Source organism: Pongo abelii, chromosome 11, assembly GCF_028885655.2.
Source record: "Pongo abelii isolate AG06213 chromosome 11, NHGRI_mPonAbe1-v2.0_pri, whole genome shotgun sequence".
Classification (NCBI taxonomy): domain Eukaryota; kingdom Metazoa; phylum Chordata; class Mammalia; order Primates; family Hominidae; genus Pongo; species Pongo abelii.
Genome location: NC_071996.2, coordinates 113,975,290 through 113,989,973, shown reverse-complemented (window position 1 = coordinate 113,989,973; position 14,684 = coordinate 113,975,290). Strand labels below are relative to the sequence as shown.

The window sequence follows — 14,684 nt, the reverse complement described above, 5'->3', positions numbered from 1 at the left end:
AAATTAGGATAATACTTGCCTAAATACTAAACATTAAAGGTCCTGTATACCATAAGTGTATAAATAAATAAGACACGATTATTAATATCAAAAATCGTATATCTGATAGGCCATTGAGCTTAGCATAATTTGTGTGTGTCCTAATGACCCATATTAGTAGAATTGCCAAAATGATAGATATGTGCCAAATATATTTTGTCATTATTTAAAATTGTTCTGAAATACTCTTATAAGGGATGAGGCTAATTTCTCTCTGATAAGAGCAATTACGGTACTATGTAACTAAACAAACACCCTGCAATTGAGTGCTTAAAGGCATTGTAAACAGTACTGAAAATAATAATCCACCATTTTGCATATTTATAAGTGTTCTTAAACTATTTTTATTTTAAAATATGTTCAATATAAATTTTTGCAAAAACCTTTAAAAATACTCTCTTTGCTATAATTTTCATTTTCTTATTATGTTGGGTTTATCAGCAGTGTTGTTAATGTTTTAGAGACTTAAAAACAAATTACTCCATTAAATGGATACAAAAAATCTCTTATATGAAGGATTTTAGAACAATTTTTTTAAACTGAGGGAGAAGTAGTGACTTATAGCAAAAGTTTGAGTCAATTAGACTAAATAGGAGCTTAAAGTGTAATAAAAGGCTTTAATAAACACATCAATATTTTTCAACTTAGCTGTATTAAATTGACTTGTTTTTAAAGAAATTTCTGCTTTTTAAGGAATTAAAAATTCTGTTTTGCAATAAATTCAAAACAATAGTAAGATAATAGCTGCTACCCTTTAATAAAGACTCTACTATGTATCCTGGACTACCTGTTTTGACTTTCACACTATCCTTCTGAGGTGATTATTATTGTCCCCATTTTATAGCTAAAGAAACTGAGGCTCAGTGAAGGTGAAGTGACTCGGCCATATCTCTTATCTAGCAAATACATGTATAGAGCTTGTATATGAATGCTGGAGTGCAGTGGCATGATCTCAGCTCATTGCAATCTCTGTCTCCCAGGTTCAAGGAATTCTCGTGCCTCAGTTTCCCTAGTAGCTGGGATTACAGGCATGCACCACCACGCCCAGCTAATTTTTTTTATTTTTAGTAGAGATGGGGTCCAGGCTGGTCTTGAACTCCTGGCCTCAAGTGATCTACCCGCCTCAGCCTCCCCAAATCCTGGGATTACAGGCATGAGCCACCATCCCTGGCCTGAACTCTACTCTATAGATTGTAATTTCAACTATGCTGAAACTAATACACTTTCAGCTATGCTGAAGTAATAGACCAAATATTAGAATCTTAAGTTAACTCTACTTTTCTGGCTGGTTTCAGGTGTAGTTAATGTTAAAGAATAAGACAAAAGCTATTTAAAAAACTACTTTTTTTTTTTAAAAGTAGTAGAAAAGCTTTCAGCACAAAACCAAATTCTCATCATTGACGACTAGAATCAGAGATCATCATTGGGAAGGCAAATCATGGCCTCAGGAATCTTTTAGAGTAACAGTATGATGGTGTCGTGCAGGTTTTGCCCACATGGCAAAAGGAATTCAGTATGAGAACATGTTTGTAAAATATTAATATAGCACAGTTTTATGGAATAATCCAATCTCAAATTGATCCAACACCAAATATCATGGGACATGTAGGAATATAGGGATGAGAACCTGGTAACCCACAGGTAAATCATCATCCTTATCCTAGCCATCATGCCTGAATAGTTTCAAGAAATCTACTGAAATAAAATATTCTAAATTTCAAATATTGTTTAATAGATTTCTAAAGTATTTAGGCCCAAAATTCCATTAAGCTCCCAAAATTCCATTAATCATACCTAGATCTGTTTGCATCCTTTTTACCCATCTTAGTTTTTTGTTTTTTTAAACCTGATGTCACTAACTTACCATAGCACAAGAATATTTCTGAAACAATATCCAAGTTGCAATCATACCAGAAATTTATTTTCAATAGAAAAACATGAAAAGGAAATACTTCAAGCTTATTTGAGAACATCTTAACTTATCCTGGCCACCAATCACTTTGGTTAGTTCTTATTTTTATGCACAAATTAGATGTATTATAGAAAGAATGCCATGTGAGAAAATTTTTCTAACAGAAATAGTATTTGCCTCATTACAAATGGCCCTGTTTTTGGAATTTTATGAATTATCTCCAATTTATAAAATTCTACTATCTGTACACCTGCCAATGAGAAGGATGATGCTTTATATTTTACTAATTTACATGTTAGTAAAAGATGATTTATAGTTTAGGCAGTATTTTAGGATTACATTTAATTACAATTAAACCAAATGATACAAATGAACCTCAATTCTGTCTCGAGTCATGCATTCTCTAATGGGTTTTGCCTATCACTAATTAATGTCTGTCATTAATTCATTTATTTAACTTGTTTTGTGCCAGAAGTACCATTGTCTACATTTACATATGTACATCATATTATGTCCTCCAACATATTTTAAATTACCTCCTAATATATAGTAATACTATATTTTAAATACCAATTAGTTTCAAAGAAGGCCCAACTTATTTCTTTCTATAATACTGGCTTCAGTTTTAGTAAACGAATCTCATTAAGAGCCATGTATAATTGTATCCAAAAGCAGTCATAGAAGTTTTTCATCTTTCTTTAAACCATTTCATGAGGACATAATTAATTATATGCAAAATGCCTGCTGCTGTCATCTGTAATGTTTTTTAATATTTTTAAATTAGTATTTGATTTTTCACATTTATATCACAGATACTAGTTTTATTGTTAATGTCTTGAAGATAAGAACCTGTTTTTCTAGCTGTCTATCACGCTGAACCTGGATTTACAAGGTGTTCGAGAAATATTTGTGGGATGCACTTATTTTGATGCCCACCTGTCTATCTGAAATGAATATTAGGAAGTGATTTAAAAACAACCATGTCAGAGAGAGGTCTAAAAAATGCTATATATTCTATTTAATGGATCAATTTTATTAAAGGATTAGTAGGCCAGGCCCAAGTAGACAATTATAATTATACATCCTTCCTAAACTTGTCTACTTTCTTTTGTAATAGTAAAATAATAACATTATTCTAGCACTATACTTTATACTTTACAATCTGACTTCGGCCATAAACTCTATGTTAACTTCACAGCATTTGCAAGTAGCATGTGTTTATACTCATATGATTCATTTAAAATAAAGATAAAGCACAGAGAATTTATGTAACTTAAAGAAATCAATGAGGTTGTCAGTCAAAACTAAAATTTAAGTATTTTGGCTCCAATTTAGTACTTTTTTCCCTCTAATTGACCATATTTTCCACATAGAGATGATTTTTCTGGTAAAAAGTAATAATAACTGTAATAATATTAAAGGCCTAACTACTGGACATCACTCTAAAATTTTCCAGTAGTTTTAATTTTAATTATAAGATAATTTATTTTGTTCTACAGTCTTATAGTAATCTGCAATCACATGAATTCACAGTGAAGATACTCAGTAATATTGGGATGGGAATGGAGGAACAACTGTAAGTGAAAGCTATAAAGGAAGCAAAATTATTCACAATGAACTCATTGATCTTAAACTGAAGACTAATGGCTTCATCTGATGGAACAAGGAATTAACTGGTCTTTTGTGAGCAATTGACTATTTTCAGGGAACTGTTCATCATTAAACCCCATCACACAAACTAGAAAGAGGCTGTTTATTGTATGTCTAGATGACCAATTCAATCACTCTGCAAGATATTTATGAGGGATCATCTTGTATTAGTTAATATGTATCTGGCACATGTTTACCAAGTAGAGTTTTCAATCTAGCTGAAACCCTTAGAAAGAAAATGTAAATAAAAACTTTATGTGAAAAATAATCACTCTGTGCCAGGGGCTCAAAAATACAAGAATGGAGTGATTTTTTTTAGAGTTTGACTACAAAATAAGACAATGGATGCCACTGGCAGCCCTTTCTTCTAAGAGGAATTACTATATATATATCTACATACCTGAATGCATATATATAAAGTGTATACTGCATATATCTGTCTTCTTTTTTCTTTTCTTTCTGTTTTTCTTTTCTTACCTCCTGATGGTAGATGTCTAGGATTCTCTCCAAGGACAACTCTTCAAAGTACAGTTTGTCACACTCATCAAAGTCTGTGCTCACAGTCTCAGGATTGCAATTCACCACCACCGTCTTCTTGCCAAGTTGACGCAGTGTGCGGATACTAGAGACAGCACACCAATCAAATTCCACACTGCTGCCTGCAGAGACAATGAGATTGGCAAAAGGGATAAGAGAAGCATGAAGTTACAATACAAAGAGAAGCAGAAATGTATCACCAGTCAGTCCAGGCTAAGGAAGCTAATGACTTTCAATTCAATTTTTTAAACTCCGAAATATAAATTTCAAACCCATGATGCATACTATATTAGTAGTAGGAAAAACGGGTACTAATTAAAGAGCAAGGAAATATTGGCTTGTCATATATGCTAAATTCTGCAATAGAAAATCTCAATATTTGAAGTATTTAGAACTTCAATGTTAATGGGAGGTAATTTTAATGATAAAAATAACCCTCACTTACTGAAAAGAAATTCAAAGTGAATATATTGACCTCAATACACAAAAATAGTTAATCCAGTGATGAGGATACTTGAGCTCTTTTTTCAGCCCTTCCACTTAATCTGCTGTCTGAGGGCTGAACCTAATGATCCCTGAGGTGCCTTGCAGCTCTGACATATCCTGATTGATTGAAGAGTCCTATCCTTCCCAAGCATATCCTTTTAAAGTTGGCAAGGCCACCCATGCAGAGTGAGTGACCTTCTATAAAGAAATCTGAAGTGTAATAATGGCCTAAACACCTCAAAATATCATGCCTATTGGGATGCCATAGAATTGAAAGTCCACAGACTTGTACTAATTCTTTGCATTAAGATATTGTCTTCTAAAAATTCTTGTGAAAATACATTATTCAAATATACTGGCATATTAATGGCAACTATCAAGTAAGCACACACTTGATTATTAGCTTGACTAGTCTTCTTTGGATCCTGATATAATGCAGAATTACTGCATAAATAGGTAAAATTTGAAAAGGAAGAAAAAGTACTTCAGAGAGTAGACAGGTAGATGCTGGTGAAATGGTCAGGCTATTTAGCCATAATATAACTGCCATGGTCTGAATGTGTCCCCTGAAATCCATGAGTTGGAACATTTAGTCACCAGTGCAACAGTGCTGGGAGGTGGGGCCTTTTAGGAGGGTTTTAGTTCGTAAGTGCAGATCCCTCATGAATAGATGAATACCATTATAGAAAAGCTTGCTGGCTCTAGTGGCTCCTGCCTGTAATACCAGCACTTTGGGAGGCTGAGGCAGGAGGATCGCTTGAGTCCAGAAGCGTGAGACTAGCCTGGCCAACATAGAAAAATTCCATCTCTACAGAAAATAAAAATAAAAATAAATAAGCCAAGCATGATGGCACATGCCTATAGGCCCAGCTTCTAGGGAGGCTGAGGTGGGAGGAGTGCTTAAGCCTGGGACATTAAGGCTACAGTGAGCCATGATCATACCACTGCATTCCAGCCTAGGTGACATAGTAAGACCTCGTCTCAGAAAAAACCGGGAGTGAGGGTTTGATGGAGGGAACTTGTTCCCTTTGTGCTGTTGTGCCTTCTGCCATGTAAAGACAGCATTCCTTCCTTATAGGGGGCACAAGGTTTAAGGCGCCATCTTAGAAGCAGAGACCGATGTCTCACCAGACAACTGAACTTCCTGGCACTTGATTTTGGACTTCCCAGCCCCTAGAACTGTGAGAATTTATTTATAAATTACCCAATCTCAGGTATTTTGTTACAGCAGCACAAATGGACTAAGACAATGACTAAGGTGGTAAAGATATAACATTTTTGTCCTACTTCAAGATTTGTCCAAAGATTGGTAAACTATCATATCCTGAAGCTCTTAGTTCATTGTAAAAACTGAATAAACTATGCTTAAAGTAATAGAATAAGATTTACATATATTCAAATCATAGATTTTATCATTTCCATATTATAATGCTTTGTGGAGATTAAATATTAAATCCATATGTTGACTAATATCACTGTCCATTAAAATACATACTTGCATCTGTAATAATCTTTAGTGGTTATTTAATTGACTGGAGAGAAATGTCATAATCTCTGGTGATTATGTTTTAATTCGCCTACATAATGCTCTACCCATGCACCAAACAGACAAGATTTTTGCATTTGAGGTAAACAAAAGTCATATATATTACATAGGATGAGGTCAGAGATGGTATCTGCAATGTAATTTCTGGCTAACGTATAAAGTCCTTGAGTAAATGTAGGTCCTTAAGAAAAACTATGCTAGAAAGATAACAGGTCAAAGTCTAATCCATTCCCAACTCCAGTGAAAGACTCAATTCAGTTAAAAAGAATGAAAATTAAGTTACATGGTGAAATGAGAGGAGATAGAATTTGTAGTTGAGACCTGCATTTGAGTCCCACTCTACCACTAAATAGCTGTATATATTTGGGTCTTATTTTTCTGAACCCCAGCTTCCTAATTTGCAAAACATATATTACAGCATTTATTTGATATCGTTCTTGGAATAATGGAATTAACATGTATGAAGAAAACTATATAAATTGTGTAAAGTCCTATATACACATAATTTATTATTTTACCAATGTGATATGGACCACAGCCTAGCACCATCATTCCATGGTCATCAAAATTGATATCATGTTCCTGAGGAAATAAGAAAAGGAAGATGTAGAAATCATTATGTGTTATTATTCCATTTAATTAAACTATTTGTCCTATCATTAAGTATGTACTTCTCATTCTTCCTCTTGTTAACATGTATTCTCTATTAGTCTCTGGAAACCCATAAGTATAAAGTGTTATACGAGCCCTACTTATTTATAAAAAATAGATATGGCAGAATATTTTTAAATTAGTCATGAGAACATAGCATAATCGTATGATCATGTAGTCATTGTCCTTAATTTTTCATTTGTTTGATTTCATTATCTTAAGGCAGTTCTTAAAAGACTGAGTACAGAAACATATCATCATATCTGACACACATGATGCCATTTTTTATTACCTAGATATCCAAAGAGGTAAAAAATATATATTTCCTAATATGAACTGTCTACCAAATCTAGAGCTTTCTGGATAGGCCAATTTGCCCATTCCTACCTGACCATTGTAGGTAACATAGAGATAGTTTGTTACTGATGGGTATTCTGCAGCCAGTGTATCAATCTGTAAGAGAAAACAAATAAAATAAATAAGAATGTTACCATAATTTTTTCAAGACTAAATTTTTTGTGCTTTATATACATATTCCTTTAATTCCTATTACTGTAAAGTATACAGACAGGAAAATGTATGACCCATGGAATTGCTTTCTAATTCTGAAAATAAGAGAGAGAAAATAGTGATATGGTCTAGTTATCACTTGAGAAACAGGGAATTGGATCACTAGTAGTAATAGTAACTCTCATGAACATCGCAAAGTGGTCCTATAGTCAACTGGCTACTAGGAAGACTTACCCCACCAGCTCTCTAAAAGCAGCTGTATATGAAATCTAAAATCTGAGCAAAATGACCTATATGTAAGGATCTCTTTGGCTTGCAAATTAATGTGCAGGATTTAAGTTGCCTGTGGCACTGAGCAGTGGGATGACACAAATACCATAAAGCCATAGGGGATGAACGGGGGGAGAACAAGATCTCATTGAACATATTTGGAAATCAATTCGACTCTCAAGGGCCAGTAACTCAGCTTAGTGAGCAAGAATTTGGGGCCGACAGGGCAAGCTGGTGTAAGGCAGGTGAGAAGGAAGAAAGATAATCATCGCTGAGTGGAAAATATTTAGCATCAAGCTTGAGACCTAAGGGTATGCAGCACGTGCCCCTTGAGCACACAGTGAAAAGTCAATGATTTTAAAGGACAAAAACCAGCTGGTGGTACTTTAAACCAAGACATCCCTTCCATTAAAGGCCAAAGAAAAAAAAATCACAACAGCACACCTATGAATGTTCATGCGTGATTGTCATGAATACTAGATGAGCTCATTATGCCCAGCCCTATCACAATGAATACTAAATGAACCATAATGATGGGGCACTTAATATAAAGTATTACCCTGTAAAAAGTTAGTGCCAAAGGAGATAACTATTATTTTCAAGAGGGTCAGCCACCATGCTAGGAAATTTCAAGTCCTTCGATTACACTAAGGATTTCTTAACTACTTACATGTTTGAACACAGGTCAAAAAGCAGAGGAGAGAGAGTTTAAATTTTTGTTTTGTTTTGTTCAGTTAGGCCAAGAAAATCAGGTACTCACTCTTATCTTTACATCCTAGTGTCCTTTCCTTCTTTCCCTTTTAAGTAAAAATTAATCACGTGCTGAATAAAATTGGTGACATGAGCGTCAACCGGATGAGTAGTGTCACTTCTTAATCCCACTCCTCTTTTTATTGACAATGGCCTTTTGAATGGGTGCCTACGTTTTACCACAGAAATCCTGTCGGTGGGGGGTGGGGGAAGAGGGAAATTCCTTTACCTGTTTAACCCAAGGGTGGATGTTTTTCTTCAACCTCAGCTCCCTTGTCTGGGCCTCAGTGAGCCCAAGGCATTTTGAAATCTGCTTATCTGAGAACCCAATCTCCTTTGCCCTTTTCAGGGTTTCTTCTGTAACGGACTCACTAGGATTTAATAGAAAAGAGAGATTCAAGTTTAGACCAAACACAATAAAAAGCGGTGACAAGTTCAATTCAAAAACACCAAGGGCTTCTTATTTTCCACCTTCAAACATATTTAAGTCTCGTTATCTTTTAAAAATACACAAATAACTAACCCACTCAATCTTCTAGCCTCTATGAAGTCTTCTATTTGCAAAGCTGACAATCTCTGATCTCCTGCTTTCACACTCTATGCGACCTCTTTCCTGCTGCTTTTATAAAAAATGGCAAGTGCATTTACTGTTCTAATAAATGTGCTCATTAGTAATAATCAGAGACCTCACTCTCTAAATCCAGGAGCCCTTTCACAGTTTTCATTTTTCTCAACCTGTCATCAGAAGACCCTTTTGATGATCTATTTTTTAAAAAGATATTCTGGCTTCTACTAAGTGGCTTCTCGCTCTACTTTATTACTCACAACTACCATTTACTCGTTTTGGGTTTCCGCCCTCCCCCTACCCAGGGCTCTATCCTTTGTTACCTGCTTTTGTCTTCCCTCTCTTCCTCTCTAAATTTAGCCACTGTCGTGGGTGCAACTAGCATGGCTGGTTGACAATTCCCAAATCCGTGGCCTGTTCTCCAACATCTGACCTGTGCTCCAGGTCTTTATGCATATGAACTTTGAGAATCATCTTCACCTAGGTGTCCCAACATTGCATCAGTTTGGATATCCTCTCCATAAATTACCTCTGCTTAACTAATATCACCTATCTGTCTATGTTGAGAAGACAGTTTTGTCATTTTATAATTGTTTTCCACTCAAACTAGATTTGTCTTATTTTCCCCCTACTCCTTTCCATAGCGTAGACTTTATTTGTGTTGTTTCTTTCATCTGTAATACCTTTAACATTCCTTTTACCTTCTCAACTTCTCCCTGACCCTCAGCAGCCCTTCAAAGTCCAACTAAAGCCAAGCCTCATTCGTGAAGCCTTTTGGTTTGCTGTCATCCACACTGAATTTCTTGTGCTTTTTACTGCCTCTTTTGCTTGGAGCAATGGACATAGAACCATACAGTTTAGCATGTCCATTATCACCTGATACTTTTAATGTCTCTTAACTTTTATTCGTCAATCAGGCTTTTTCCTGCTAGATTTAAGTTCCATAAAGGCAGAGAATACATTTGGCTTATTTACCAGATTACTCCCCAAATCTACCACATTACCTGGCCCACAGACAGCATTCAATAAACATTTATGAAAATAAATAAATGAAGGATAAATATAAGTAATGTAAACATATAAATAAAATGCATATATTTTATAAATTAAATATAAATATAATTTATGAATATAAATTATAAATAAATGAAGGATAAATATAAAAACTTCAATTCCCTAGGTTTTTATTTTATAGAAAAGACAAAGAAGTAATTGAAATTAGCTCATAACTAGATTTCAAAATGCATGCAAAAATAATTTGTAAAGATCTAAGGGACAAGAATAAAATACTACTGTAAATGCATCTTTAACCAGATACCTGTGGGCCAGCTATTTCATGTAATAGTTAATACAATACAATTCAATTATAATAGTTTGATAGTCAATACAATGAAATTAAAATAGTGTATTGCCAGAAGATCTAACTTGCATTAAGAAAACATTTTCATGAAATGCTGTTAATAAAATGTAACTGGATTAAATCTATTGCATTTTGTTCATTCTAATCATTAATCTGCTTTAATTAATTCATATGCTGAGTTTGGAGAAGAAAAAATCAAGCTGGTGTATATAATGGCTATTTCCCTGGATTTCCAGTGTCAGTATTAGTTTAAATTTTTGCAGCTACAGCTCTTCCTAGTCAATTTGCTTTTTCTATTGCACCTAAATTCTCTTCTGTCTCAAATCAGTGTGTTAAATCTCCCATTGAATTTAATTTCTTCTCTTTTTATTCTTATTTTGAATTATAGTTTTCCCAGGTATTTGATAAGCATTCTCTCAGAGCAATGCATTTGCCTGTCAAATTCTTGAATGCAATCCAATATTAAGTATTATTGCTGACTTAGTATGTGTGCCAAGCCCTGTGCTTTAGAACTGTGCCATCCAACATAGCAGCCCCTAGCCACATGTGGTTATTTAAATTGAAAAACTAATTAAATTTTTTAAAACTAAAAATTTAGATCTACAGTCACCAAAGCCAGGTTTCAAGTGCTCAATAGCCACACATGGTCAGTGGCTCCAGTGTCAGACAGTGCAGATTACAGAATATTTCATCATCACAGAAATTTCTACTGAACAGTGCTGCCCCAGAAGATAAGGAAACAATATTTGAGACAATGAAATGATAGTGATTCAAAACACTTTATGGAGGGATAAGCTATGTGGTGCTACGTGAGGCTGGAGAAAGATAATAGTGTGAAAGGTTGTACTTGAGAAATACTACGGCAGTGGTGGGATGAAAACAGAGCTATAAAGAAAGTTCAACTTGGCCGGGCGTGGTGGCTCACACCTGTAATCCCAGCACTTTGGGAGGCTGAGGAGGGCGAATCATGAGGTCAGGAGTTTGAGACCAGCCTGGCCAACATAGTGAAACCCCATCTCTACAAAAAATACAAAAAACTAGCTGGGCATAGTGGCAGGTGCCTGTAATCCCAGCAACTCAAGAGGCTGAGGCAAGAGAATCACTTGAACCCAGGAGGTGGGGGGTTGCAGTGAGCCGAGATCGCGCCACTGCACTCCAGCTCAGACAAAGGAGTGAGACTCCACCTCAAAAAAGAAAAAAGAAAGTTCAACTTCATGTAGATAAAGGAGATGACAGGTGTACAACAGGCAATGGCAACAGTATAAGCTATTGTTTGAGAGCGACAGTGGACATGGCACGTATGGGAAACATACTAAGGATCTGTAGTTGGAAAGAGTGAACAGGAAAGTGGATGGTGAGGGTAGAGCCACATTCATTGTCATTACTGCTTTAACATTTAGTGAGTACGTGCTCTGTATCAGACCTGTGCTGCCTATATTAATGATGGAAGATGAAATATTGTATTCTTACATTTAGGAGGTCAGAGTATGTTAGGAAGCACAAATAGCCATTGATATGTCTACATCATGAGAGATGCCGTGGGAGAAGTGTGCACAAGTTGAAGCCGTGGCTCAGGGCAGGGGCCCCCAGCTTCCTATGGAGAAGTCTGGAAAGGCTTTACCCCAGAGGTGACTTTTGAGCTTCAGAGAGCCTTGGAAACATCAAAGTTTGCGGTTACTTTTAGTTTCGAGAAAAAGAGAGAGAGAGAGAGAAATTAATTTTGAAAGTAGAGGAAAGATTTTTTTTTTTTCTTTTGAGACGGAGTCTCGCTCTGTCGCCCAGGCTGAAGTGCAGTAGCAAGATCTCAGCTCACTGCAAGCTCCGTCTCCCGGGCTCACGCCATTCTCCTGCCTCAGCCTCCCGAGTAGCTGGGACTACAGGCGCCCGCCATCATTCCTGGCTAATTTTGTTGTATTTTTTAGTAGAGACGGGGTTTCGCTGTGTTAGCCAGGATGGTCTTGATCTCCTGACCTTGTGATCCGCCTGCCTCGGCCTCCCAAAGTGCTGAGATTACAGGCATGAGCCACCGCGACCGGCGAAATATTTTTTTTTTTTGTTATTGTTGCTATTTGTTTTAGAAAGGTATGTTTCCACTTTCCTTGCCAAGAATATGCTCCCAAACCAATTGCTCATTTGTTTATGTGCAAGTATGCACTCAGCCTTTCGGTGGAAGTGCTTGACAAATAAGCTATTTTTCTAAATTAGAACAATAACCACTTTACTTAAATGACTAAAATCCTAACTCTGAAGAACAGTCATCCAGATACACTTAAGACACATGCCTTGAAAAGAACCATCACATCTATAATTGTGACCACGGGCTAACACAGCAGCACCATAAGTGCAGGTTCTTCAAGTGCTAAGATAAGCTGAAGTCATGTAGTTATCTTTAGCTTTTTCAGTCTGGTTTTTCTATTTGTTTGTTGCTGCAGTTTTTAGGGGGTCTTTAATTATTTGTTTGCATTCCTTCTTACATGGAATACCAGTCAGTTTTTCAAAGGTTGCTGTGTTGTTTAAAATGAAAATTATAAATAATGGTATTAAATAAGAAAAGATTAGATTCCTCACATTTTTATTAGGGATGCAATAAATTTGCATTTGTGTCGTCTACATTCAGCAATGCAGTATTTTCATTCAGGAATGTAGTATTTTCATTTCTGGAATATGCATAATTTCTCTTGTTCTTTTTCACCACAAGAGTCTAACAGAATGTATGTAGACGTCTCTAGCAAATACACAAAGTCTTCTGCCTCTATCTACTAAATAAAACTGGACACTTATCAGCAAAGAAATAAAAATAATAAGAAAGAAGGGAGAATGAGAAAGAGGAGAGAAAACAAAAAGGTTGATTGATAGGAATTGGCCTTGTGCATTAAAAAGTGAAGTGAGTTAATTCTGTACTCAGCTCTGGTGACAAAAAAAAAGCCATCTGTCACTAAGACTAACTCAACTGTTACTGCTCCCCCGCCCATAGCATTTCCCACACCACAGAGTTTTCATAATTTAAAGGAAATGTCTGAGAAGAGCAACAGTAACACAAAATAATGATTGTGAATGATACTTCAGAATGGGAGTGAAAACTTTCTACATAGGCATCCCTTTAAATCATACCAGGTGAGAATTTTGAAACAGATGTATCAAGCTAGACCTGCACCTTGCATATTTTAATCTCACTGGTTGATTCTTAGGACATTTTCTTGGTGAGCCAAAAACTGCTTTAACTTCTGCCCAATTTTCAAATAACTAGATCAATAACATAATACAATATTTTTTAATGTCTTAAAAATTAGAATGTATTAAATTCAAATGGTATATTAGTACATTCATGTTCATCTACCTTAACTTGAATACAGATAACGGGTATGTGTGATCATTGGATGTCCAAAGTAATGTAATTTCTATAGTATTTTGTTCATGGTCTCTCTGGTTATTTCTGCTCTTTAGACATGATCATGAAATAGTGCAAAGCACTTAGCAATCCTCCTCACTGAGAAATCATTGTTGATACTGACCCACCAGGGCCATTAGAGAGGCACAGACAAGTTAGATCCCTTCCCACAGTCAGTGCTGCTTAATTCCACAAGGTACTCCTAATGGAAGCAGGTCAATTCTCTGTATTGTTCTCACCTTTCCTCTCCTCTGTTTTCTCTCTTCTGTGTAACACCAGGCTGGCTGATATGTCATTATACACAGTAGAAAATTGACTTTAGTCCCAGCTTGTTCTGATACAAAATTTTATTGTGTGTCCCATTATAATCAAAGAAAAAAAAAGACAGTTCAAAGACACAATTCATTAGTTGTGGGGCAGTGATTTAGATCAGGTTAAATCTCCTCAGAGTCAAATAAATACAAGATGAATAATCTTAAGCGAACATAAAGCTCATTTAACAATGTGGAGACTCAGATAGATGCTCCTCATCTTTGTCTGCCCACATTATGCTCCCTCCATTTTGTTTGCCAAAAAGAATTTCCAGCATGGTGGATTTTTGTTTTTGTTTTTTTAATCAAACTAGGTAAAAGCTTATTTTCAAAACAAGGCTATAACATTTTTATTTTTCTGAAGGAAAATAAAAACCTTAATTTGAAACAAACTCAAAACAGAATAATTACTAAAAGAAATATAAATACTGAATTTATAATTCAACACTGCTTTTTGAAACCTCAATAGGGAATACTCCATTTATATTATGTTGTAAATCAAGACAGCTTTATGCCCTGCTAGAAATGTGATCAGCTGAAGAAAGCATATTGCACAAAAGCACACAATTTAAAAATATGCATAATAAATTATCCTTCTGTTCTTTGATACGTATTTGTATGTACTAGTATTTTATGTTAATTTTTACTCTTTTGAACATGTACACATTAAATCCGTATTTCAGAACTGTGTCCTCTAAAATATGCTATT

At 35.4% G+C, this 14,684-nt stretch overlaps 1 protein-coding gene across 1 annotated transcript in view; it reads right to left on the bottom strand.

Moving 5' to 3' along the window:
* CPS1 (carbamoyl-phosphate synthase 1) overlaps positions 1-14,684 on the bottom strand; it is a 119,192-nt gene that overhangs the window by 29,302 nt on the left and 75,206 nt on the right. The window contains exons 22-25 of the mRNA XM_002812808.4: positions 8,581-8,722; positions 7,209-7,274; positions 6,689-6,752; positions 4,079-4,260 (exon numbers count right to left, since the gene is read on the bottom strand). Coding sequence (XP_002812854.1) covers positions 4,079-4,260; positions 6,689-6,752; positions 7,209-7,274; positions 8,581-8,722 — 454 coding nt within the window. The remainder of the gene's footprint in view (positions 1-4,078; positions 4,261-6,688; positions 6,753-7,208; positions 7,275-8,580; positions 8,723-14,684) is intronic.